General features: G+C 38.7%; 1 protein-coding gene across 1 annotated transcript in view; it reads left to right on the top strand.

Moving 5' to 3' along the window:
- Positions 1-3,635: 3,635 nt before the first annotated feature.
- TACR3 (tachykinin receptor 3) overlaps positions 3,636-24,064 on the top strand; it is a 1,779,424-nt gene continuing 1,758,995 nt past the window's right edge. Inside the window, exon 1 of the mRNA XM_044062125.1 lies at positions 3,636-4,610. Coding sequence (XP_043918060.1) covers positions 4,192-4,610 — 419 coding nt within the window. The 5' untranslated portion in view covers positions 3,636-4,191. The remainder of the gene's footprint in view (positions 4,611-24,064) is intronic.

Here is a 24,064-nt window from a genome sequence, read left to right as displayed (position 1 = left end):
GGGATTTCAAAAGTGATGGTTTTGTGATTACTCACATAAGCCAGTGAAAGTAGAGAGAAATGAGATATATGGTCAGATTAACATAAGAGGCGGGCAACTAGAAAGACAGTGGTATTTAACAAGACAACTTAAATGGGTAGGAGGGAGGGGAAAAATTCTGCCTGACTCAGAACAGAGAGAGCTGTGGTCTCTTTTGAAGTTTTAATATGCTGTTAAACAGAATGCAAGCAAAACACAAGGTAAAGAAAACAAACTACAGTATTCAAAATATAGAAAGGCAATACAGAAATACAAAAAATAACAGCAATTATATGTGTCAGATAAATGCAATACCCTGTGTAGGGAATCCACTCATAATAGTGTGGTCTTTGTATGTGTTGTTATCCATATGGCTGGTACCTACATCTGCCAGGAATGCTTTAGTCAAGTGTATCACATTTGGCCCAGTGAGCTCCCACATATCTGGTAGGAAATATGGAACTATTCTTTGGGATGTATACCCATTAGGATTTGAAAGTGTAGACTTCCATTAAAGATGTTCTACTAGATGCTTGTGGGATGCAGCTTTCTGTTTTGCACCCAGTAAATACACAGCACAGTGATGACACTGATGGCATGAGTTTGAGTCTTTCAGGTGGGGATTGTGGCTTATGTATCATGCAGACCTATCAGCTGGCCCTGATTGACTCTTTTTTCTATAGCCAGTTTTAACAATGTCCCTCTTAAGCCCTCCAGAAATTGGACATTTTGGGGAACAAGCTGGTGAATTCCACTTATAGAATATTGGCAGTCATTACAGTTGTAAACCTCTGTTCCTGAAGAAAATGTGCAAGTTACACTCACATATTCTGTCAATGTAGCAGATTTGGTCACAATATTGTAAAAGTGTCCATAACCCTGTTTCTGTCTACATTTGTCCAGGAGTCTGTTGCTATTTGTCCCTGACTGGTTGAGAGTTATGGTGATGTGTAAGTCATATTCAAGCAAGTCGTTTTGCAGACCTTCAGAGTATGCACATACCTCGAATTTCCTTGCTAAATGTCCTCTCCGCTGAGCATGTCAGTGATGTTTATATCACAAAGATTCACTTCCATTGACATGCAACCTTGTGTGACAGTCACATATATACTATCATGTGTGTTTATATCATAATATACTTGCTCAGGAGGTGTAAACAGCAGTATGTACTGTGCTATCTACATATGTGGTTAATGTTATGCTACTGACGTGTCTTGAAAGTGTATATACAGTTTAACTGAGTTAAAAAATGGAGCAGGCTTCAGCAGTTCTTCAAGGCTTCTTATCTGCACCTGTCTCCTCAAGTAGCATGTTGTTTGAACTAATTTGGTCTGGAGTATCTTAGTAAAGTACATGGTAAACATTCCTGATTACCAAAAACAGGCTTTAGGTTTGCTATCTCCATTGTAAGCATGGCTAATACACATTCATTGAAGTTATTCTTTAAAGTTGCTAACCATCATGTATGTATATGTAGCCCTTTGTCTGGGGCTGCATATTACATTTTACCATACTACCTTAAGAAAATAAATGTTGATTTACAGAATGGCTTAAAATAATTTGTGCCTGATCTCTTCCTCAGCCAACCAAGCACAAAGCAATTTTACATCAAAATCACAATTGAAAGTAATACTACTACTACTATTAATTATTATTATTATTATTATTATTATATGTTGATAACTCATTTTCTATTAAAAATTTGATTTCCACTGCAGCTGCCTCCCATTGGTCATATCCTAGTGTAAATCATCTATCATTCACTCACCCTTGCCCATCAACTGTATGACTTACCCCTTATGACCAGTACCCCATGTGGAAAATTCCTTTGTGTAAGCGGCTGGGAGAGGTGTTCGGAGAGGAGATCAGGAAGTCCTGGTACAGGAGCATCCATACAGTTGCAAAGGCTTGTTTTGGAATATCATTTCTACTGTCCTGTTCAACTTCCAATGTACATTTCATATAGACAGGCCCTTGTACTTGTGCCATTGGTCTAGATCAATTACTGCTGTCAATGTCTATAAACTCTACTTTCCCCCAATACCTTATAGCTATTTTCTAAGCGTAATAATACAATCCATGGTAGTTGGCATTGAGGAATGCAAAAAATTCTACTGTCAATGAAACCTGACATGGGTTGTAGTCTAGGTAGTCTCCTATTGTCCATTGTACACCATGTCAGATATTATTACTTAATACCTATTTACTAATACCTGCATATGTACTTTATCTAGAATAGTGAGCAAAATAGGTTTTGCTGTAAGGGGTCTAGCACAGTGGGAACTTAAAAGACAGTATATAAATAAAACTTTGTTCTATAGCTTATTGGGCAACTTGAACCAAGCCAGCCCCCAGAGCAATTTCTGAGGACAGTGACTTAAATGTAAGTGAATAATTTTAGTTGAAATACTGCCGATAAAGTTGTTTTCAAATCCTGTTTCAACAACAATAATTGTTTGAAATGTTTAGTGAATCCACAAAAATATGGTATGTAGTTGCCTGTTATTCACTAGATGTTCTGGTTTCTGCAGTTCAGGGTACAGAGTTTGATTCTTTCCACCTCCATTTGCATACTGTGTGACTCTTACCAAGTCACTTAACCAGAAAGTGCTCCAAGGTTGCCCCTGAGATGGGACACTTGTATCCTGTGGGCTTACTCATTTAATAAATGAATTTATAAAGCACTAAAAATCATACCAGCATGGTTCTACTACATGAGCTCAAGTCCCAAGCACACAAACGTCACTGTCTTGGAGCTAGGGAGCTGAGTGGTTTGTAGCTTCTACAAGATGACACTCTCAAAAATGAATTTGAGTTTGGATGAGCAGATGCCACACCTTACCCGAACACATTATTGGAGTTCAAGCGAGTTTAGTGTGTCAGCTGTAGGGAGGTAATGGTAAAGGAATTTCAGGGTTATGGAGCAGGAGGGGGGTTTTAGGGTCTGGAAAGGGGAGGAAAAATTTAGGGTTAGGGAGTGAGAAGGGAGTTTTAATATTAGCGAGCAGAAAAGGAGTTTAGGGTTAGGGAGCCATGGAGGAATTTAGGTTTAGGGAGGAGAATGAATTTTATGTTTAGGGAACAAAAAGGGGTTTTAGCTTTAGGGAGGTGGAGTGACGTTAGGAGCTGGGCGGGAAATTCAGGGTTAGACATATGGTTCTGTTAGGGCAACAGAGTTTAACAGGGTCAGGTATTGGAGGCTAAGTAGTTAAATAAGAGGGAGTTAGATTACTTGCCTTTTCAGACAAGTGGCAGCAAGCATGTTTTGCTAGGTAGCAGCATGCATGCAATTGTTGCAGACTCTCTCTCTCTCTCTCCCTCTATATATAAATACACACACACACACACACACACACACACACACACACATATATATATATAATATACAGTCATATGTATCCACATACATATATTACACACACACACACACACACGCGCGCACACGCGCGCGCACACACACACACACACACACACACACACACACACACACACACACATATATTATATTTTACACACACACGCACGCACACAACTGGCTTTAGACTTTTAAATTGCATGGGTAAGGGCACGGTAGGTTCAGTGCTTAGAAGAACCATATGTGCACGTAGTCAGGAGACTTATAATAGCCCTGTAATAGTTTCATTCTACTGTGTCCTTTACAGCTGATTGCTAACCAATAGGGATGCATGTCGGTGGTTCGGGGAACACCTGAGGAAGACTGTGCTTCTAATAAAAGGTGCGAGAGTCTGACGTCTAGTCTGAAATAAGTCTCTATGAGACTTCCTGAGAGGACAGCTAGATTACTTTTTTGCAGCATCCTTATCACCACTGGTGTAGTCTGAAAGCTCTGCTCTTGTCTTCTCAGCAAGTGACGTTTATAATAACGGGCTCCAGTGTGGAACTGTTATTCTGCTAATCAAATAGTCGGATTGGCGAGTATTTATAGCCAAGTTTTATAATTATATATATAGTCAGTCATCGACTTTTTTCTGTGAGCTGTGGGCTTGGATTGTTTATTAGTGGACTTATTCAGCAGAAGCTCTGTTCACAGCCGAGGTTAACCTTCTTCATCCTCAGGTATCGAAGACCACGACTTAAGTGGAATCCTGACAGTTTAAGACTTCGGATTCCTTTGGGTGCCAGGTTATAAATTCAAATACTTATTCCTGCATAATGGCAGCTTCCCAGCCCAACTCGACTAACTTCCACCTGAGGAACCGAACTTCTGCCTCACTGGGCGGCTTGGTAAATGTAACGGCCAATTTCTCCAACCAGTTCATCCAGCCTTCTTGGCAGATCGGGCTCTGGTCCATTGCCTACGGCTCCGTGGTGGCTGTAGCTGTATTAGGGAACCTGATAGTAATCTGGATCATCCTGGCTCATAAGCGGATGCGCACAGTTACCAATTACTTTCTGCTTAATCTGGCTTTCTCGGATGCATCGATGGCAGCTTTTAACACACTCATCAACTTCATCTATGCCACTCACAACGAGTGGTACTTTGGGGAAGGATACTGCCGCTTCCACAACTTTTTCCCTATTACTGCTGTGTTTGCCAGCATATACTCCATGACAGCCATTGCCGTGGACAGGTAAGGTCTGCACTCCTCCTGGCACAGATGACACCCCATCACTCATGTACAGTATATCCCGATGGCAACCTGCAGCCCACCACCAAACTGGGAGGTCAAAGTAGAAAGTCATGTCATAGCTGTTAGCAAATCAGGGACACATCTCAACAGATACTAGGGATAAATCCAGAAATAATCAGGGACAAACAGGGACACTTTTAAAATATTAGTACTGTCACCTTAAGTCATTGACAGTATATGATAATGCGAATTCATATACATTTTGAAGTAAAATATGTCTATAAGTCTTATTATTGCCATTATTTATTACGTGTAATTCACACATTCCATCCAAAAGTCATCAGAGCTAAAATGTGAAGCTAAATTAGGGACGTTTTTGAAACTCGGGGACAGTTGGAGGTACGATCGTGCATTTGATTATTTTCCTGATACAACGCTCTCTCTGAACGGTAAGGTGAAGCCTGAGCTGTGTGCATGGCTAAAATACTGCTAATGCAAGCAATGATGACTTAACTTCTGTAGAAACAATGTTAACAACTGACGCAGGGACAAGCTCGTTTCAAAACCAAAGATCTTGCTTGGTGCATTTCTTCAATATTTTAAACTTATCTGGAGCTAGTATGGCCACCTGTAGTGCAAGAAGCGCTGTATTAGCTTTATGCATATATGAAATAAAAGTTTTGAATTGAAGTTAGTTTTCGGTTCGTATACGAAGTGCATCATTCATATTATGAACAGCAGAAGTGTAGCTGTAGAATTCCGTGTTGAACTCACAAACTGTTATTATTGTCCCTCCCTCCACCCACTCCACCTCACATTTAAAACTTAACACATCTCTCAAAATGTTGTCCCCTAAACATTTGATAAATGCATGATTGTTTTAGCCTTTCCTTGGAAATCTGTTAAAAGATTATAATATTAGATAAGCCACTGTTGCGGTCATTAAGTCAGTTGTATATAGCTAATATAAGTCTTAATAAGCCACAATGTTTTTAAGCAATACTTAAACCTAACCCAATTCAGGTGCAACTTGGACAATTGGATGGAGAACAGGAAATTCATCCCTGATTTAGCACCTATGTCTGTAATTGACACAGGCAACCTGTACATGGTTCATCTCCCAGGCCCCTTCTTGTAAATATTTCATCTCCCAAGCCCCTCCTTACACTTATGAAGGGTATCAGAACTTGTCAGAGATTTGGGATGCATGGCTAGGCTTAAAAAGGCCCTTGTGGTCATTAACCTAGTAAACACCTATGTAAGAATATGCCGGTCTACACCCAGGAACAAAGTTTCTAATAATTAAGTGGCACAATATTCTAGCGCTGTGGACACTACAAAGCACATGGAGCGGTTACTACATCCTAATGATAATTATTATTACAGTGTGAAGCACTTCTAGCATGCTCTGTGATGACTACTGATAATGAGGTCCGCTCAGGTATCGTTAACTTTGTTTCACTGGTCACCCTGCTCTACTCAAAGCAGCGTGTCAGCCTGCCTTCCAGGACTCTGTTCCATTTACAGGAGAGACACCTGTGACAGAGGCAGATTGTTTATTTCAGCTACAATGTGTTATTTGTATTGGCAAGGGCAATCTATGAAAAGTATACACTAAACTGATATAAGTAAACTGATAGGCAAAAGGGATGTGATTCTCAGCAGAGTATTCCATGTAAATATGTATTTAGAGCTAATGGTTTTCAATAAGTATACTGGGCTGTTAAGCGTTAACCTCTGTTTAAATATCCAATACCACTCACACTTATTACCCTTAGAGTAAAAAAATTAACTGCCCATGGTCGTGCATGTCGTATTTGTCCTGGGGAATAGATAGGTAGAATTCATATTGTGAACATTTGTAGTATTTGTGCATTGGGGTTTCTTACTCGCACTTGGTGTTAGCAGCTCTGTCAGCTCTAATGTTCACCAGTCTGTTGCCTTAGCATCCCAGGAGACACCTTTCTGCTATTTAAAGGAACATCAACTCTCTGCAGTTGTATGCTTGGTAGCATCCTTATTCACCTTCCAGATAAGAGATTTAATTTTTCAAGGAACACTTACTTTCATTACCACTTTTGGACTTTATCATCTAGTAAATTTTATTCTGTGCGATTGCATTTTATCCCAAAATGTGATGTCATAATTACTAGGATTCCAATACTGATTTAGGCTGTCAGCACAATGTTGTACACAAACTTCAAAACACAAATGCACTTCAGAATATCTACACGTTTCTTCAGATCTGGATCTCATTGCTTACTAAGAATCATGTAAACATTGCACTCACTTGACTTGCTATACCACAATAAGAAAGTGTTTGCTCAATAACAGAAAGGAATTCTCAGCATTACCCATCTACTGTATGTAGTTGTTTTCTGTTCAACACTGTGGCTGTGCCAAATGGTGTCAGCAGGTGGCATTATGGGATTTTTCCATCAGGTCCTGTTGCACTCTTTGAGAACTTTATACCCAGTACAGAATTTGCAGTTTAGGTTAATGCTGCAGCTAGCATATTTTGTAGGTAAATCAGTTCAGCTCTGTCTGCTGGGGCAGTGCATATTCATTTTCTTTTCAGAGGACCAGATTCATAGCAGCTATATTCTGTTTGGAGAAGTGTGTGATAGTAACTAATCTGGCATTAGGCATTACATACAGAGTGAGATACAGGTAATTTCTGAATTTTATGTTTGCCATAGCTAAATTGGGAATCCAGCTTTTACAGAGTGTGCACAATCACCATTTGAAACTATAAGAGCTCAAAAAAGATTAAACTTTGCTAATATTATACTGTACTTCACAACTCTCCCACCCACATAGCTGCACGCAGCCTGTCAGTTTTACTCAAACACTGAAATGTTTTTTCTACTAGTTTGCATTTTTGTTAGCATATTGAACAAACAAAAGATATCTGCACTGATATGGAAAACAAGATATAATTATTATCCCAAGAGCTGTGCCCTTGAGAATGCATGTTACAATGCATGGTATATTTAATATGGATAATTAGAAACTTAGGTTAGTTGTGTTAACACTGAAACAATCAGTTAGCATTTATTTATGTGTTTGTTGTAATCCATAAATTTTATGTGTACAGTGACTGTAAATATTAACACTGTACATACTCTGTTAAGAGTGCTGCAAATCCAAAGAGCAAGCATTTTTCAGAAAATACTGGATTAGTTCCTTACATGCTGTAGTGAAGTGCCACAATAACAGAACATTGGTTTATTAAAACTGTATCAAGCATAGGGAATAATCTCAACCGTGTTGCTAATAAATGCCTAAATAAGACTTTCAAAATGACCTTTGACTGAGGTTCTAATAACTGCAACAGAAAAAAACCCACCAAGAATATAGTTCTAATCATTGTCTTAAAATCCATGGACCTTAAATAAAATGTTCTAGTAAAAATAAAATAGTTTACATACACATTTGTTAGTATTAGTATATAGCAGGAATGTCTCAACTGGCAAACAGCAACTCTCTTTGTTTTAAAGTTAAATGTTAGGTACCTGTAATATGTCGAGAGTGCAAAGTAATAGATGTGGTATAACATTAAAATTGTATGCTACTATTCTTAAATGGTAAGTTTTACTGTCTATAGAATATCATTAGGGTCTGTAAACTTGCAGCATTCTATTTGCATTCCTCATTAAGGCAGGGATATTACTTGTTAAGCAGCAGAGAAAGAGTTGAAGAAACTAGGCTACCTAGAATAGTTTATGGAAGTGTAATGCGTTTAATTTGCAGTTTATTAAAATAGCAATTGCTAATTTCTTTCTAGTCACTTAAGAATTATTTCAGCTCAGATGGATAACATTTATAGTAGATTCTTGAGGTAGTTCATTGAAAATGAAAAACAGAAATTAATGATACACTTTGACATATATCTGTCAGCAAATAACTAGTTAAAACAGGAAATAGATATGTCTGTCTTAGAACAAAAGGCTTTTTAACAATTTTCATCACCCTTAACTGCATGCTACACTTTGTAAAAAAGGTAAACAGCTGTGATCAACAAGAAATGTAATAAATATAAATTGTAATAAGTATGGGAGAGTGTGTGTGTTTGTGTGTGTGTGTGTGTGTGTGTGTGTGTACACACACGCACACACACATATATATATATATATATATATATATATATATATATATACACACACACACACACACACACACACACACACACACACACAGACACACACATCCTTGTTTTTGCAGGGGACAATTCCCTGCATCCCCGATATGGGGGCTGTGCCCCTCACATCCCCTGCTACTAATATATATACAAACTCCAAGACTGCACTATGGTGGGGAAAGGAGCAAAACTCCAATCCCCTTTGTACCACAGTCTCACACAATCAGTCTTTGTTGTTTGACCTTCTGGGTTTTTAATGTTCCCAGTTTGGTCTTTGATGTTCACTCTTGTGAACTTTCATTCGTCTGATAGTTTAGAACTACGCACATAGGATGAATGCAACTAACAACATGCTTGCTTCATTCTACTAACAATAGCTTGGCAGGCTAGTGATGTTGGCCAATGTGAGGAGGGCAGGCATTGGAAAAAGATTAATATAATACTTTATTTCCAAGTTCCTGCGTAGAAATTAGAAGTGGAATACAATGGGAGAAGTAAAGCCATTTATTCCTTCATTCTCTGGCTATCTGTTTAATCTAGTTTAGGGTGTGGGAGAGATGGATTCTATTCTTGTACTCCCTGAGAATAAGACAGGACACCAGTCCACCACAGGATGCCTGTGCATTCACATGTCTATGTACATTCTTACACACACACACACACACACACACACACACACACACACACACACACACACACACACACACAATGCGCATGGCAACAATTAATTTATGCGATATCCATTTAATCTTTTAACTGAAGCATCCAACAACGCTTCACTTGGATAAAAGGAGGGCATTGCACTCTGCATAGATAATATCCCAGCTGAGAATCAAACTGGAGAACCAAAAGCTGAGAAGACAGGAAAACTGAATGCTGTGCCACTGACCACACCAAACTAAACTCTCAAATACCCAAGAAGGGCAGCTAGTATTGCACACTACTGATAAATGATCAAAAGACAGCACCAACATGTAGCAAGCTTCAACAAAAATTTTCAGTGGCTTCACTGTTATTTTAAAATCTTCAGAATGGAAAAAATTGTATGAGTTTTTCTCTGCTTTTTTCTGACAACTACAAAGCTGTGTCCAGTCACATATTACAACATATTGCAACACATAGTAGATGCTTCATTGAGATTATGTTTTATTGCGCAATTCTGAAAAACAGTAGCTTAAAGTATTTATTAAGGATAAATAGTAAGTATGTTAAGAAATAGCAGTTTTGTCTCCCAGGATGACAGAAGTTTTGGTCTTTAGGAATTTATGCTGTAACTTTACAATGATGTAGTACCAAAGCTTCTTCACAGAGGAAGACTTCTGTTCATGAAATTATCAAGTATATGCATGTTAAGTGCTCTGCACAGGGAAGGTGCTTTTGCCTTGCTTTAGACTGAAGCATAGTACTTTGACCTGCTTGTTATTGTGCAGAGGATGCTCAACCTCCAGACCCGTGTCTCTGTATAACATCAAAAACCAGAAAAGTCAGAAACTGCACTAAATATATAAAGCCACACATAGTGCAGCATGAGTAGCAGTGAAAGTGAAGTACAGCAATGCAGGGCAGTATAGCCAATAGTTTGCTTGTATGAGGGTACTGAGTACTGCCCATAGTTGGTAAGGTTATGGGTTCAAAGACAGCCTAGGAGACTTTTTTTATTTGAGGTGTGGTCTCTTCAATTCCAGTATTATGCTCACATATTAATTATTTATTGCATATTTCTTTAGTTCTCTACTTATTTCTTTCTTTATTTATTACACATTAGAATCACACAAGGTAGGATTCCTCGGAGGAAGAGAGCACAATTCTTTGCTTGCCTAGTACAGTTTAATAGGCTTCCTAACTTTGCACCTTGAAGGTGCAACCTACAGTAATTAGGTTTTTCTACATTTTCTCACTTTTCTGTTTCTTGATATCATACAGAGTCACCAATGTGGACTTTTGACATTCCCTGGTTGATAGCAAACAGATGACTATGCTTCACCCTAAAGTTAGGAAGCTAGTGCTTTTACTCTCTATGAATAACAGAACTTGCCCCTTAGTCTGGTATACCACTGAAGGTAGCTGCACCAACATTCAGTTTTAATCAGACATACTGATTATACCTACTATAGCAGCATCAGTGGCACTGTGGGTGGCACACAACTTTCATGCCAGGAAAATCAGAAAGCTGGAGGTTTTGTTCAAACATTAGGTGCTTTTCTTCCAATACTTATAGTGCTGTGCAGGATAATGGGAAAGTGGCATTGCATACATACTACCCTATAAATGAAACATCAAAACAAGTTCCTACCCTTGGCAGGTACTCAGCTCATGACTTCTGCTGAACAAAACAAAGGAGGAACTGTTGCCCTGATTAAACTTTGACTACACAGTATAAACAACACCTTCAGTCTCTCGTAAAAACAGGTCATAGGCCTGGTAAAACCCACAACGTCAATAACGCCAAAATAAATTCTTCATAATACATATTTAGAATATTCCTTCTGTAAGGTTTCCATTGCTGAGCTACCCTACAAAAAGGTTCTAAAAGAGGGAGATTCTAACAACAGGTGTTTTCCATGGATGTTTACAGGTTTATATTGCGTTTGGGTTAGCTACTTTTATGGTATGCAATAAGAGCTATAATGGTTTCATACTGAATTCCTGCTTCTGATCTTTGTCAGAAATTTTATAATATCCACTCAGTTATTCTTTTGACTTTTTCTGAAGAAATAAAACGGTTGGTAATGTTAGACTAAGGCAATGAACCTTTGCATAAACCATGCATTAAAATATCAAGCATTGTAAAACTTACGTGGTTTACAAAACATGTTTAAAGGGCAATGTCAGAAGAACAAAGCTAATCAGAAATACATATAACCATAAAAAGAACATGGCAATTAAATGCAATTAGGGAACAAAACAAAGTTAAGTGGTCAAACCTCACAGACCACCTGCTTGAAAAATACAAAACGATCTGTTAAAGAAGGGGGATACATCCTTTTATCACTCTCTTTTGAAAAGAAAATAACACACAATGGAACTAAATACATTTTCTCTGCATTCACAAATGTGAATTAAATGCATGCCTTGCAATTAAAGAAAAACTACAAAATGAACAAAACCGCGCACTATTTGCTTAAAGTTCAACACACTCTCTCTTTGCACTCATAGATCACTGCCAACACTCTGAAAAACAGCAGCCTTGGAATTCACACTTTGTGCTTCAGTTTGAAAACAGAAAGTTTCAGAAATGTTACTCTGTCTGGCATCTCTGTTCAGTCAACTGGAATTTCAGGAATTCGGCTTTTAGCAAACATAACATATCTATGCCAAACAGCAATATTCCAGATATGAGGGTAAGTCTGATTCCATTCCCTGAAGAGTTGTGAAGTAAGTTCTAAAGTATGAGATCAGTTAGGCAACAGGACTAGATGACATCTGTCATCACATTTAAAAGGAACTGCTAGAGTCTATTTTACAAACATATATGTGTACTTATGTGTGCATGTGTGCTCAGGAGCATTAAAGTTTGTAAGTTGTCAAACATTTCTTTAAGTGATTGAGTTTCCTACAATTTGGACCCAGAGCAGGTGCCAATACACCCTATCCTTAATGCTGTACTAAAGAGGACATCTCCACTTCTGGAAAGTCTTAATGTCAAGGAAGTTATTATTGTTCTTAGAAAATGAAATTTGTGTTGTTATTTTAGTTTTTTCATTGTATTTTTTTTTCTAGAAGATGCATTTGTTTGTTTCTTGATGCTTTCTCAGAGAAAGTGGTTGTTTTCCTTTATTATTTATAGTAAAATATTTCGGGCTTAACCTTTCAGTAATGTCTATGTGGTAGTAAATAACTGCAGATCTGTATGAGCGAGTGTGTGTGTGTGTGTGTGTGTGTGTGTGTGTGTGTGTGTGTGTGTGTGTGTGTGTGTGTGTGTGTGTGTGTGTGTGTGTGTGTATGTGTGTGTCTGTCTGTCTGTATGTGTATTTGCATGTCCATGTGTCTCTGAAACTTTGTATATGTGTGTGTGTATGAGAGAGAAAGACTCTGTGAGCATATGTGCATATGTGTCTGTGTGTGCGCGCATGTGTGCATCTGTTTTTGAGGTGTGTTTGTGTGTGTGTATGTGAATTTACATGTCCATGTGTCTCTGAAACTTTGTGCGTGTGTATATGTGTCTATGTGTATGTGTGTGAAATGTGTGACTGTGTGTGTGTATGTGTGTGTGTGTGTGTGTGTGTGTGTGTGTGTGTGTGTGTGTGTGTGTGTGTGTGTGTGTGTGTGTGTGCTTGTGTGTGACTGTATGTGTGTGTGTGTGTGTGTGTGTGTGTGTGTGTGTGTGTGCATTTGTTTGTGCATGAGTGTGTATGTGTGCGTGCATGTCTGTGTATTTACGTCTACGTATCTTGGAAGCTTTGTGTGCATATATGTGTACGCACGAGCCCACATGCACATGTGCGTGTGTGTGTGTGTGTGTGTGTGTGTGTGTGTGTGTGTGTGTGTGTGTGTGTATTTACATGTCTGTTACTGAAACTTTGTGTATATATGAGTGTGTGCATGTGTGCATGTATGTTTGTGTGAGTGCTTTCATATATGATTCCATAACCTTTTATAACCTATTTTCAAGAGGCAGCATTTAGCATTGTAGTATTTGACTGACTAGAGTTGTCACATTCTGCTTTGTATTTTATAAATGGGAAAGAAACAGCACTATACCCTGCTTCACTACTCTGACTGGAGCTATGAAATGGGGGACATACTTTTCCACTGTGTCTGATTTTGCAGAATATTCCTTGTATATTACTTAATTTTGCTTTGTCCCTTGAAAAAAAAATTTGATTTTCTGAGTAATCCACCGAGGATTGCAATCAGTCTGTAATGTATGGCATTAGAGTTTCATACTTATTATTCTGAAAATGCATGCCAAAGCAAAACCTTTTGATCTATTCACTTTTTATGTGAATTTGAATAGCATTTTAAACAGCTCCAGATTTTGGGCACTTGTACACCCACTTTTTCTGGCTTTGCACAGAATTGTTGTCAAAGAAGTTGAGAGCTATATGGGGGTTGGATTTGATTAGGACTTTGATACTTTAGATTTAACCTACGCACTCTCGCGCGTACGCGCATGCACGCACAGACACACACACACACACACACACACACACACACACACACACACACACACACACACACACACACACACACACACACACACACACACGCATGCATGCACACACTTGCATACACAAGTATATACATAGCGATATGGGCTTATGAGCTGATAGTTCTACTTCAATAATAATTAAATTACTTTTAGCAAATAAGACTGCTGAACACTCAAAGGTAAGTAAAGCTAATGCTCACTCCAGCAGTATTTTTCAGTGGAAAGCTCATTCCAGAAAGATTAAATGTATTTCTCTGGTTGGTGACTAAGGCATTATTTCTAAAATAAATGTTGGAATCAGCTGTTTTTAGATTGTGCATGTTACTTCAAATATTATCCCACAGCAAATACAGTGAACATGTTAGCCATTCACTGGATAAATCCAGATATGCTGATCCGGGTAACCAACTAATAATATATTTGTAAAGTTTGACCAATCACTTTAAGATATTTTGAAGGGCAGTTTTTCTAAATATATGTATGTAATATTTGTGGGAGCATGTGTGTCTATGTGTGTTGGGGTGGATGTATACATATTATTTTACTATTTTTTGCTTCTCACAGTTGACCATCAAATACCTCAGGAAATTTTCTTCTCTTGCAAGCTCACTGGGCAATCTTTCCTCTTCCACACTAACTCTGACCCATGCTTGTGCCAGTGAGGAGATTAAGACACATGGGTCAGCATTATATTGTTTCTGAGGAGTGTTTTGCAATACCCTAGCATCTGCTCCCCCTTTTGCATGCACTTGTACATTCAAGGTTTGCCATGTAATAAGATCTGCTGGCATATCACTCCTCCACCATGTGGCATAGCCAATACATCTCCTGCCCTATGGACAGCATCCTGATTGTGCCACTAGCTTTTATTAGGGTTCAAGCACAACATGATTCATCATACTGCTGGTTATCAGGTCTATATCAGTTTGTTGAAGTTTAATTACAGTGTACAGCTGTTCATCGAACTGAAATCACTGAACGGCCATTCATCAAATGTTCATATCAGAGAACATTTTTCCCATGGAAGGAAATGACTTGGCCAGCAGACCAAACATCACAGACAGTACAGTACATCAAAAAACACCAAAGTGGGAGAGCTACGCCACCCACACCCCCAACTCTGAGATTGCACTACAGTGTGGAAAAGGACAAGCTTCAGTATGCTGGCCAAGTAATTTCCTTCCCTAGGAAAAACGTTTGTTGATTTGAACATTCGATAAATGGTCATTTGGTGATTTTGGTTCAATAAACAGCCGTTTGCTGTAATTAGACTTTGACAAACTAATATAGACCCACTGGTCATCATACCTCTCATTTATCTAGAGGTCTGCAGAATATCCATGATTTTTTTATATATGCTGTGTCCTTCATATGATATGTTATAGACGGCATTATCAAGACTATCCCAATAGAAACTGCACTAGCATCTGGACTTCTTTATATTGGTATATGCTTGGTTTACAATGGGTACCCTGATTGGGCTGTCCAATCAGTTTATACTTTTTTGGATATTAATGACCCTTTATTGTGTGTTTTTAGCTTGAGTATTGTATGTAAAAAAGATAAACTGTAATGTGCTTACAGCACTGCCATACAAATACAAACACACAAAAAAATCCTGAGTTTTTTGAGCAAGAACAAAATGATTCACAGTGAAAAAATTGAAATAACTTAATGTAATTAAAAACAAACACATAACACTGACCCAAAGTATAACCACGTATATATGTAAAATTTGAGGGAAATACATAAACATGTCCATTGAATTCTTTAAACTGGCATATCTTTAAGCAGATTTGATTAGTAACAAAAAATATCTCAGCAGCTGCCTGAGTATATCTATTAAAGAAGTTTTGTGTTATGAAATGTGTTTTTATGTGACGGTAACACAGATATGCCACAGGAATGAGTAACACATTGGCTCTCTAGAAGCAGTATGTTTTTGAAAAACATGGCCATATTATGTTCAGACTTCATAGGTTAAGCAGTCCTTGGGCAGCATTCATGACTCAGGAGTTTATCAATTTGTGTTGTGTAATAGTGATGCTGTAGTGAAATCTGATTGTAAATGTTCCAACTGCATAATTCATTCCCTAGAATATATTAGATGCTACTTCAGTATAGTCCTAGATATTATCCTTTCCTCCTCTTAACAGGCTTCATGCTCTGCTTTGCTTCTATATAATGTTTCTAGGATAGGCCTGTGGACTAGCCAACACTTCTGTCATCACCTTCTCAAACGCATTCACATGCATACACACACACACACACACACATGCACACACATACGCACACACATGCACACACACGCACATACATGCATACAAACGCACAATGAGCATTAACAAAATTTTATAAGAGGGTGAGGGCTTTAACAAATGAACAATATATTCCACTGTTTGGTATAAAGGGGGGGGTCCACATATGTGCATTATTTTACAGCAATCTTGGGCTATGTATTCTTTGTACAGCACTAACATATGGCTCTATATAATTTCTGCAAATGGTCACATTGTCGAATGGCACAGCATCACAAATGTAGTCTGTTGAGCCATTCTGAATGAGATTGCATTATGGTGGGATCAGGAAATTTTCCCTTTTCCCCACTGTAGTGCAATCTCGGAGTTAGTATATATAATTAGAAGGGTGCACCCCCAACATGTGGGGGAGGGTTCAGCGGACTGCATTTTTGCTGATGTGCCGTTCGACAATGTGGCTATTAGCAGAAATGATATTGACTCCTGACATATAGCCTTGAACACACAGTTAAGTCAGTGGATGACTTTTTATATTTCATTATATTTCCCTGATAGCAGAAAGAGATATTAACACTTTCTGGTCTTCCCTTTAAATGTGTTTACCATACTAATTTCATCCATGCCTTTGAATGTGTATTTGTATTCCCTCTCCACCTATTCCATTAGCCCTTCCCATGAGTTCACAACCTTGTCTGTGAATGAGTACTTTGAAAGATCCTGGGAGTAGTTAGTGTTAGTCACAACACTCTGACTCTCCTCACTTCACTTCATTCTTGTTCAGGAAGGCCACCTCTTCCTGATATCCTTGTGTGCATCTCTATTATAGCCTCCTGTGTTTTCTAGATTTGAGTAAGAAAGAACTCCAGTTCTTCCAGCATCTTGCCCCATCCTTTCCACTTCACACATGACTTTCTTATGACATCTCTCCGTACTCCTACCAGTAACGTAATATATCTTTTTTTATGTGGCCTATAAACTGCATACAGTACAGAAGATAAGGCCTTGTTAAAACCCATCAGCATGGGAGTGTTACCTTTTTCACTGGGAATACATTGTCCAGTGTTTACACCCCAGCATCCTGATTGCTGCTGCCTCCAAATTCTTACTCTGCATCTTTTGGTCATGTCCAGGTATGGTCACCGCCTTCATCCCTTTTCTACTCAGTTGTATTCTACCACAAAACTTATACTTCACACCAGGGTTATTGTCAGCTACCTGCGGCACTTTGCATTTGCTTACACTGAAACTCAAAATCATCCTTTCCATCCACTATGCCAGCTTGTCAGGCATTTGGGATGCATGGCTAGGCTTAATAAGGCCCTTATGGTCATTAACCTAATCAGCACCTATGAACCTATGAACCTATAAAAATCCTTCCTTCAAACCTTTCTCCTTCCCTCATTAATGTACATACATTTGTTTTATAAGAGAGGAAATCTATCTATTCTTTCAGATATGTCATGATTAAATTATTAAAGAAATAACCTGAATTAAGTTGTTAAGCCTGATAATGTCAGCTTGTCTAACTCTGAAATGTTTTCCTGTTCTTGATTATGTTACTTGTGAACCTTGGCTGTGCTTCTTAAAGGTCCCTAGTTAATAAGTGCATTATGCTGGTAATTAAATTTGAATAAAAATAAAATAGGCCTGAAACAAACAAAATGAAGATCACTGCATCTAGTGCAGGCCTCCTTTGGTACTCCATAAATCACTTTCCTCATTTTTAATCTGTCTTCTCACCACAGTCCTCTGTACTCTGCCATTTAGCCTTGCAGTAATTAGGTTTCTTAGTGTGATGGTTCTTTCTACAGTCCTTTCAGTTTTCCTAACAACAACTTGTACGTGAATCAGCCAAATGTCTTTATAGTGCCTAGACAAAGCATGGCTACTGATACTGTTCTGCTGAGTTCACTTGTAACTTAGTCATAAAATGGGGTATGGTTTGAATGATGGCTCTTTCTAGCCATCTACTCATCTAGGCTGTTTTTCTAAAGATTGTTGCTCTCTAGCAAAAGAAACAACTTTTCCTTACAATTGTCTCCATTGCTTTCCTATCTACAGCTTTTAGGCTAATAAGTCTATATTTCCCAGATTTTTCCTGATGCTCCTATGTGCAACATTACATCAATCGCTGTCCTCCACTCCTCATAAACTTCTGCTCTGACTATTGATTCACTGAACATCTTTATCAGGATGTCTGACAGCAGGCTGGTCAGAATTTTGGAGGCCCTGGGCTGATGAGTACAGTCTAAACTTACATGTAGTCTCCTAATTCATCTTTGACCCTTTTTCCTGGCTAACAAAATGCACTCACCCAAAATCTCACACTATCATTTTTGTACTTGTACCCTCATCCACACTCTAAAGCACACAGTGACATGATCACCATTGGCTGGCTAATGATGCTTTTACTCTGTACAACCATTACCCCTCTGTTTTGTTAGGACCACATCCAGAATGGCGTCCGTTTTGGTGGAGGCCAGTACCAACTGACTGAACCCTTCCAGATCCAAGACATCAGTCAGCCTCTGCTCCTTCAGAAGCCTGGAGCCTGGAATTTCTCATTCTGCTCCTGCATATTTAGACCCCACATCAGTATTATCTTAGCCTCCTATTTCACTGCTTTGTTCCCTCCTTTAGTTTCCCATCCTCATCCTCTGTTATGTCAGGGGTCTATACCCCGTATTATCTCACCCTGCTCCCTCTACCTTAGTTGCCATGGCACTTGTCTTAGATTATTACTCTGCTCACTATGTTCACTTCAAAAAGAGATGTTTCTATTCGTCCTTAACTTCAGACTCAGTGCCATCCTATAGGATGTTATTCCACCTGAATATCTTCCTTTAATGGAATCCCTGAGCAACCTATGCCTGTGCATCTCCATGTTCCTCTGCTGTATTCAGTATCTGTCTTCTTTTTCCTTTCTGTTTGTTGCCTGAATGCTGAACATCTCTCTTCTTCCTTGACACAGCCTTCCCCTTCCATTTTAGATAAACTACATATGTTCATTGAGATGTACCTACCCTAGCACATAGCAATCCTGCTGTTTTTGGGCTAAGAAGAAACAGTGTCCAGGCATTTAGATGGTGTCTTTGCCAGGTCATCATTTGTCTTCTTACTAGTGCATTATTGGTATATGTTATTCACTATCATGGCCAAAAATCACACTCCTATTCTTCTCATTTCTCAGCATGCTGGCTGCCCGAACAGGTAACATATTTGAAAACACTGCATCCAACTCCATCTGCTGATGTCCCTTTTTTAATGCTTGCTAATTCATAGGAAACTATTAGGCTAGTTGTCCTTGTTGGCCATTTTAACCCACGCCAATTTTCCTCAAAGGTAAGAATCAAACCCTGTACCTTGTGTTTGTGAAGTAAGCACCATAACCACTATGTCAACCCCCAACCCTTCACAACCTCTGACCCTGTACTCCTTGCTACTACGTTCTACAATCATCATCTGTGCTGGTTGTCTCCCTCCCTGTACTGCAGCTAACCTTTCATCCCTCCAATTGGATGCCTATAAGTTCTCTTAGCTGTTCCATTTCTTTCATTCTCTATCCCTCCTATCTGGTTCGGTATTTCTCCTGATGCACTTCCTTTTCATTCTCCTTGTTGTTTTGGAACTTGCAGGCCTGCTTTGTTTCTTTCACCTCTTTAACACTTGTCACTGTGGGCTTTTCCTGTCCATCAATCTTGGATTCCTTCTCCTTATTTTCTGTTTTATGCCTCTCTCCCCCTTTCTCCATTCACATTATTCTGTACCAGACCACTTGCCTGCACTTCTCTGATGACCTCTGACCATCTCTTCCTTTCCACACACTTTACCCCTCCATCTTTCTCACTCCAGCCCATTGGTCTCTTACTTCACCCTGATATCCAGTCCTACTCTGACCTTTTCTGCCTGTTGAGACAATCTACTCCCATTTGTAACTCATATATTCCTCTATGGAGCTGTTTTCAAGAAGCACCACCCCATCACCCAATATTGGTGGGATACTATAACTGTCTCCCAATAAACAGGCCTTCTCCACACATCCATGGTGAATTTTTGAGAGCACCCATCCAGACATTCAGACTGTTTTTAAAGGTCACTCAGGAAGTACTCTGCTCAATAGGTAAGAGCAACCTAGATCAGAAATGGGGAATGTATTGAACTAGGTCTGTGTCATGCCATTTGATGCTGATGATGTAGTGGTATAAGTTTAGATCTCTGGAGTGAGCCTGCTTTGCAACTGTTTTTGTTTAGGTGAAGGAGTTCAAATAGTATCGTGTCACTCACAGCATGGATGGTTTAGCAGAGATTGCAATGAGTAGAGGGGAAATTATTTTTAGTCTATCAAAGTAGCGAAGGCAAATGAGACCTGGGATCTTTTTGGTGAGGAAACCTTCAGGACTGTTAATCTAGTTTAGGTGCTTAGTCAGGTACATAGCAAAGGGTGCAGGATAGTCAATGATGTGCATAATAAGGAATTAAAAATTGGGAATATATTTTCTTTGAACCTTGTGGTGATACCATATGGGATAATCTGTGGAAAGCTGAAGGATTTTCTAAGCAACACAGAAATATGGTGGTCGAAATAAAGTGTGTTATCGATATACCAATGAATTTCAATAATGATTGTGACAAATTTAAATGTAATCTTATCTATATGGTAAGCAGTAGTGATATTAGATTTGCGAAAGAAATTTATGCATCATTTCTTAATGGTATGGATTCAGATTGCCAATTACCAATCCACTGAACAATGTATGAATAAACATTGAGTTGCAAGAGTTTGTCAATAATTCCAGAGTGGAGTTATTGACAAAGGCCTTGGCAAGGTCCAAATAAACAATGTGGACTGTATGGCCTTTATCCATGGCCTTAGTAACCTTTTCAAGAACTCAGTCAGGTTAAGCAGATATAATTTGCATTTTATCTTTTTTCTAACATGACAAATTCACAGGTGTTTTAGAATAAATTAATTCATGCCCAGTTTTGCTCACATACCAAGTGCACACAAAGTATACTGTTGTTTTCTGCCCTGACTTTGCTCATGAGATGAAAATGTAAGAGACTGAGGCTGTGAATCATAGACAATCACTTCACAGCTGTGCAGTGCTAAATATTAAGGATCCAGTAGCATGATGCATCCTATAACTGTCTGAACATGAATCAGGACTTGCAGATCTGTGGTACACATTACTGGATCTGTAAAACACGCAGACTTCTCAGTAGTACGGATCTAGAGGTACCAAAAAGACACCAGAATACTTAAAACTGGATTTATTTAGTGTTTTCATTTATCTCCAACAGAAACTTCAGCAGTATACAAAAAAAAAAAATTACAAACCAGCCTCATTTTAAAATCCCTCCAAATTACAAACTAACCAATCATCACCGCTATAAATTACCTAAAAATTATTTAAAGAAATAGGCATAAATTAACCAAATATGTAAACACAAATGTTTTACATTTCCAAATGTTTCAGCTTTAACAAACAATTAATAGAACAGGTTTCATTAATGCCTGGCGTTCTTGTAGCATTGAGTTTCAACTGTCATTTTAACTCATATTTTAACAAATGTTCATCTGTACAAAAACCTCTCTGGTCTTTCACTACTTGCTCCAGAACAAAAAACTTGAAAGAGTGTAAAGGCAATTCAATAATATGCCTAGCTAATGCATTTTTAACATTTTGTTTCCTAATATTTAATGCATGCTCATACACTCTTTCTTTTAGCTTCCTGCTAGTTTTACCTACATAGAATGCATCACTCTGTATTGTAGAGATCACATATTAGGCAGGCTCATTGGAGATGTTACACTGTGAGAATGCATATGATCTGAATGGTAGACATCACAGGAAGAGTGCCCCAACACACCTCTGGCAAGGCTTGCACATGTGCACAACAAAATGTCTCATCACTGTTGTATAAGCAGTTTTATTCAGGCCAAGCAGGGCCTGTACATCATAATGAGAACCAAGTTCTTCATGTAAATGGGAAGGAAAGGTGATAAGGAAAATCTGAAAAGAGAGAATAGCAAATAGAACAATGCATGTATGGGTTTCCATAAAATTAAAGTGCTGTTTGTGGGGAAAGAGAGGCATGTGTATCCTACTTTTCATATAAGCACACATTATTTTCCTGAGCATGATCTTCCAACATCAATTCCCAGACTAGACTGTAGACAAGCCATTATAGAGCCAAATTGTTGCTTAGCATCCACAGATATCATTTTAAGCACTATTTTAGTGAACCACAGTGTCTTTTTGTACTTTATTCATGGTAACTATCTTTCAAATAAGTTATTTCACACACACACACACACACACACACACACACACACACACACACACACACACACATACACGTACATGCACAAACACACATATATACTCACACAGTTTCTGTTCTGCTGCAGGAATTAGCAGTCACTGTTTCTGTTCTGCTTCAGTCCACTGGCTGCTCCTATGGACACCATATCTGCTTTTGGCTTCTGTTCTTATCAAAGTCACTGACTGCCTGCTGTTTGGCTTCTGTTCATATCCCACGTGCAGCATATTTATTTATTTATTTACATCTGTTAAGCGGGTAGTATCCGACTGGACCAGTAGCCCGTTTTCAGTGTAGATCCAGGGAGAAAAGCTCCAGACAAATTACATTACAGCAAATACAAGCAAAAAACATTTATTACGAATGCAGTAGTTAATAATGTGCAGTACAACAGTACAGTAGTTAATAAGTCACAGAACAGTAGTACAATAATCAAGGATGCTATACAATACAGATTTCTAGGAGCATCTACAGATTTCTAGGAGCATAATAATACAAATTTAGTTGTGCACAAAGATTTATCTGATATTCTAATCAGAACTTTACTAGTAAAAGGTGACGACAGCTGTAGTAGTCTGAGATGAAGGAGAGTACAGAGTTGAGAAGACAATAGGAAGTTGTTATCCTGGTAAAATACAGGGGCAGAGCCAGTTACTGGTGAGAGATTCTTTTAGGCTTTTTTTGAAAGAAGAGATGTTAGTGTTTTTTTTGATGCGCTGAAATAGACTGTTCCAGACTTTGGCTATTTTATTGGCATACAGGGAGTCACCATGATAGTTGTGTGACTGGATAACTTGTTTGTCTTTTCAGCTTTTCACGGTTAGGTGTCGCCACAGTGGAACTCCGGTCTGCTAATGATTGGCAGTAGATTTTTATGGTGCCGATTTGCCAGCCTGACGCTCAACCTTCAGCGAAGGCACACCCGTGTGACTGGATAACTATTAGCAGTATTTTGTCAAAGGATCTAAGAGACCTGTAGTTAATGTAGGGATGGACCAGGTTAGACAGGGCAGGGTAGTTTCTGGAGCTGAATAAGACTTTGTGGGCAAGGGTAAGTTGGTTTAGAGTTAACAGGTTGAGAAGTTCCAGCCAGTTGATGTGCTGGAGAGAAGAGCAATGATGTGTTTTGTGGGGGTGGTTGGTTGCAAACCTAGCTATTTTGTTGTAGCAGGATTCAGGATTCTAGGTTATTAAGGTCAGTCTTGTATAGGTTGGTGAAAATATGTGAACAATAGAGGAGCATGGATAGTAGGTGGGTTCTAGCAGTCGCTAGTCTGGCTTGGTGAGTGAGGTAAGGTTTGGCCCTGTAGAGGGTGCCTAGTTTGGCATGGACTTTTTTGATTGTTAAGGAGATGGGTTTATCACATTTTTGGCTGTTATCTGTTGTAACTTTTAGGAGTTTGGTCTGATTAGTTGGGTCAATTCTTGTTCCATTGGAGGAGTAGACAAAGAGCAGTAGAGGGCTGAGCTTGGATGAATTGTTTGTGAAAATTATTAACTTAGTCTTATTTGCGTTTAGGATGAGCTGATGCTTGTACAGGTATATTTCTATGTCCAGGAAGGATTTCTGCATTTTTTG

The sequence above is a fragment of the Protopterus annectens genome, chromosome 2.part1 (assembly GCF_019279795.1).
Source record: "Protopterus annectens isolate FY-2018-M chromosome 2.part1, PAN1.0, whole genome shotgun sequence".
In the NCBI taxonomy this organism is placed as follows: Eukaryota; Metazoa; Chordata; order Ceratodontiformes; family Protopteridae; genus Protopterus; species Protopterus annectens.
This window is presented reverse-complemented; position numbering and strand designations above follow the sequence as displayed.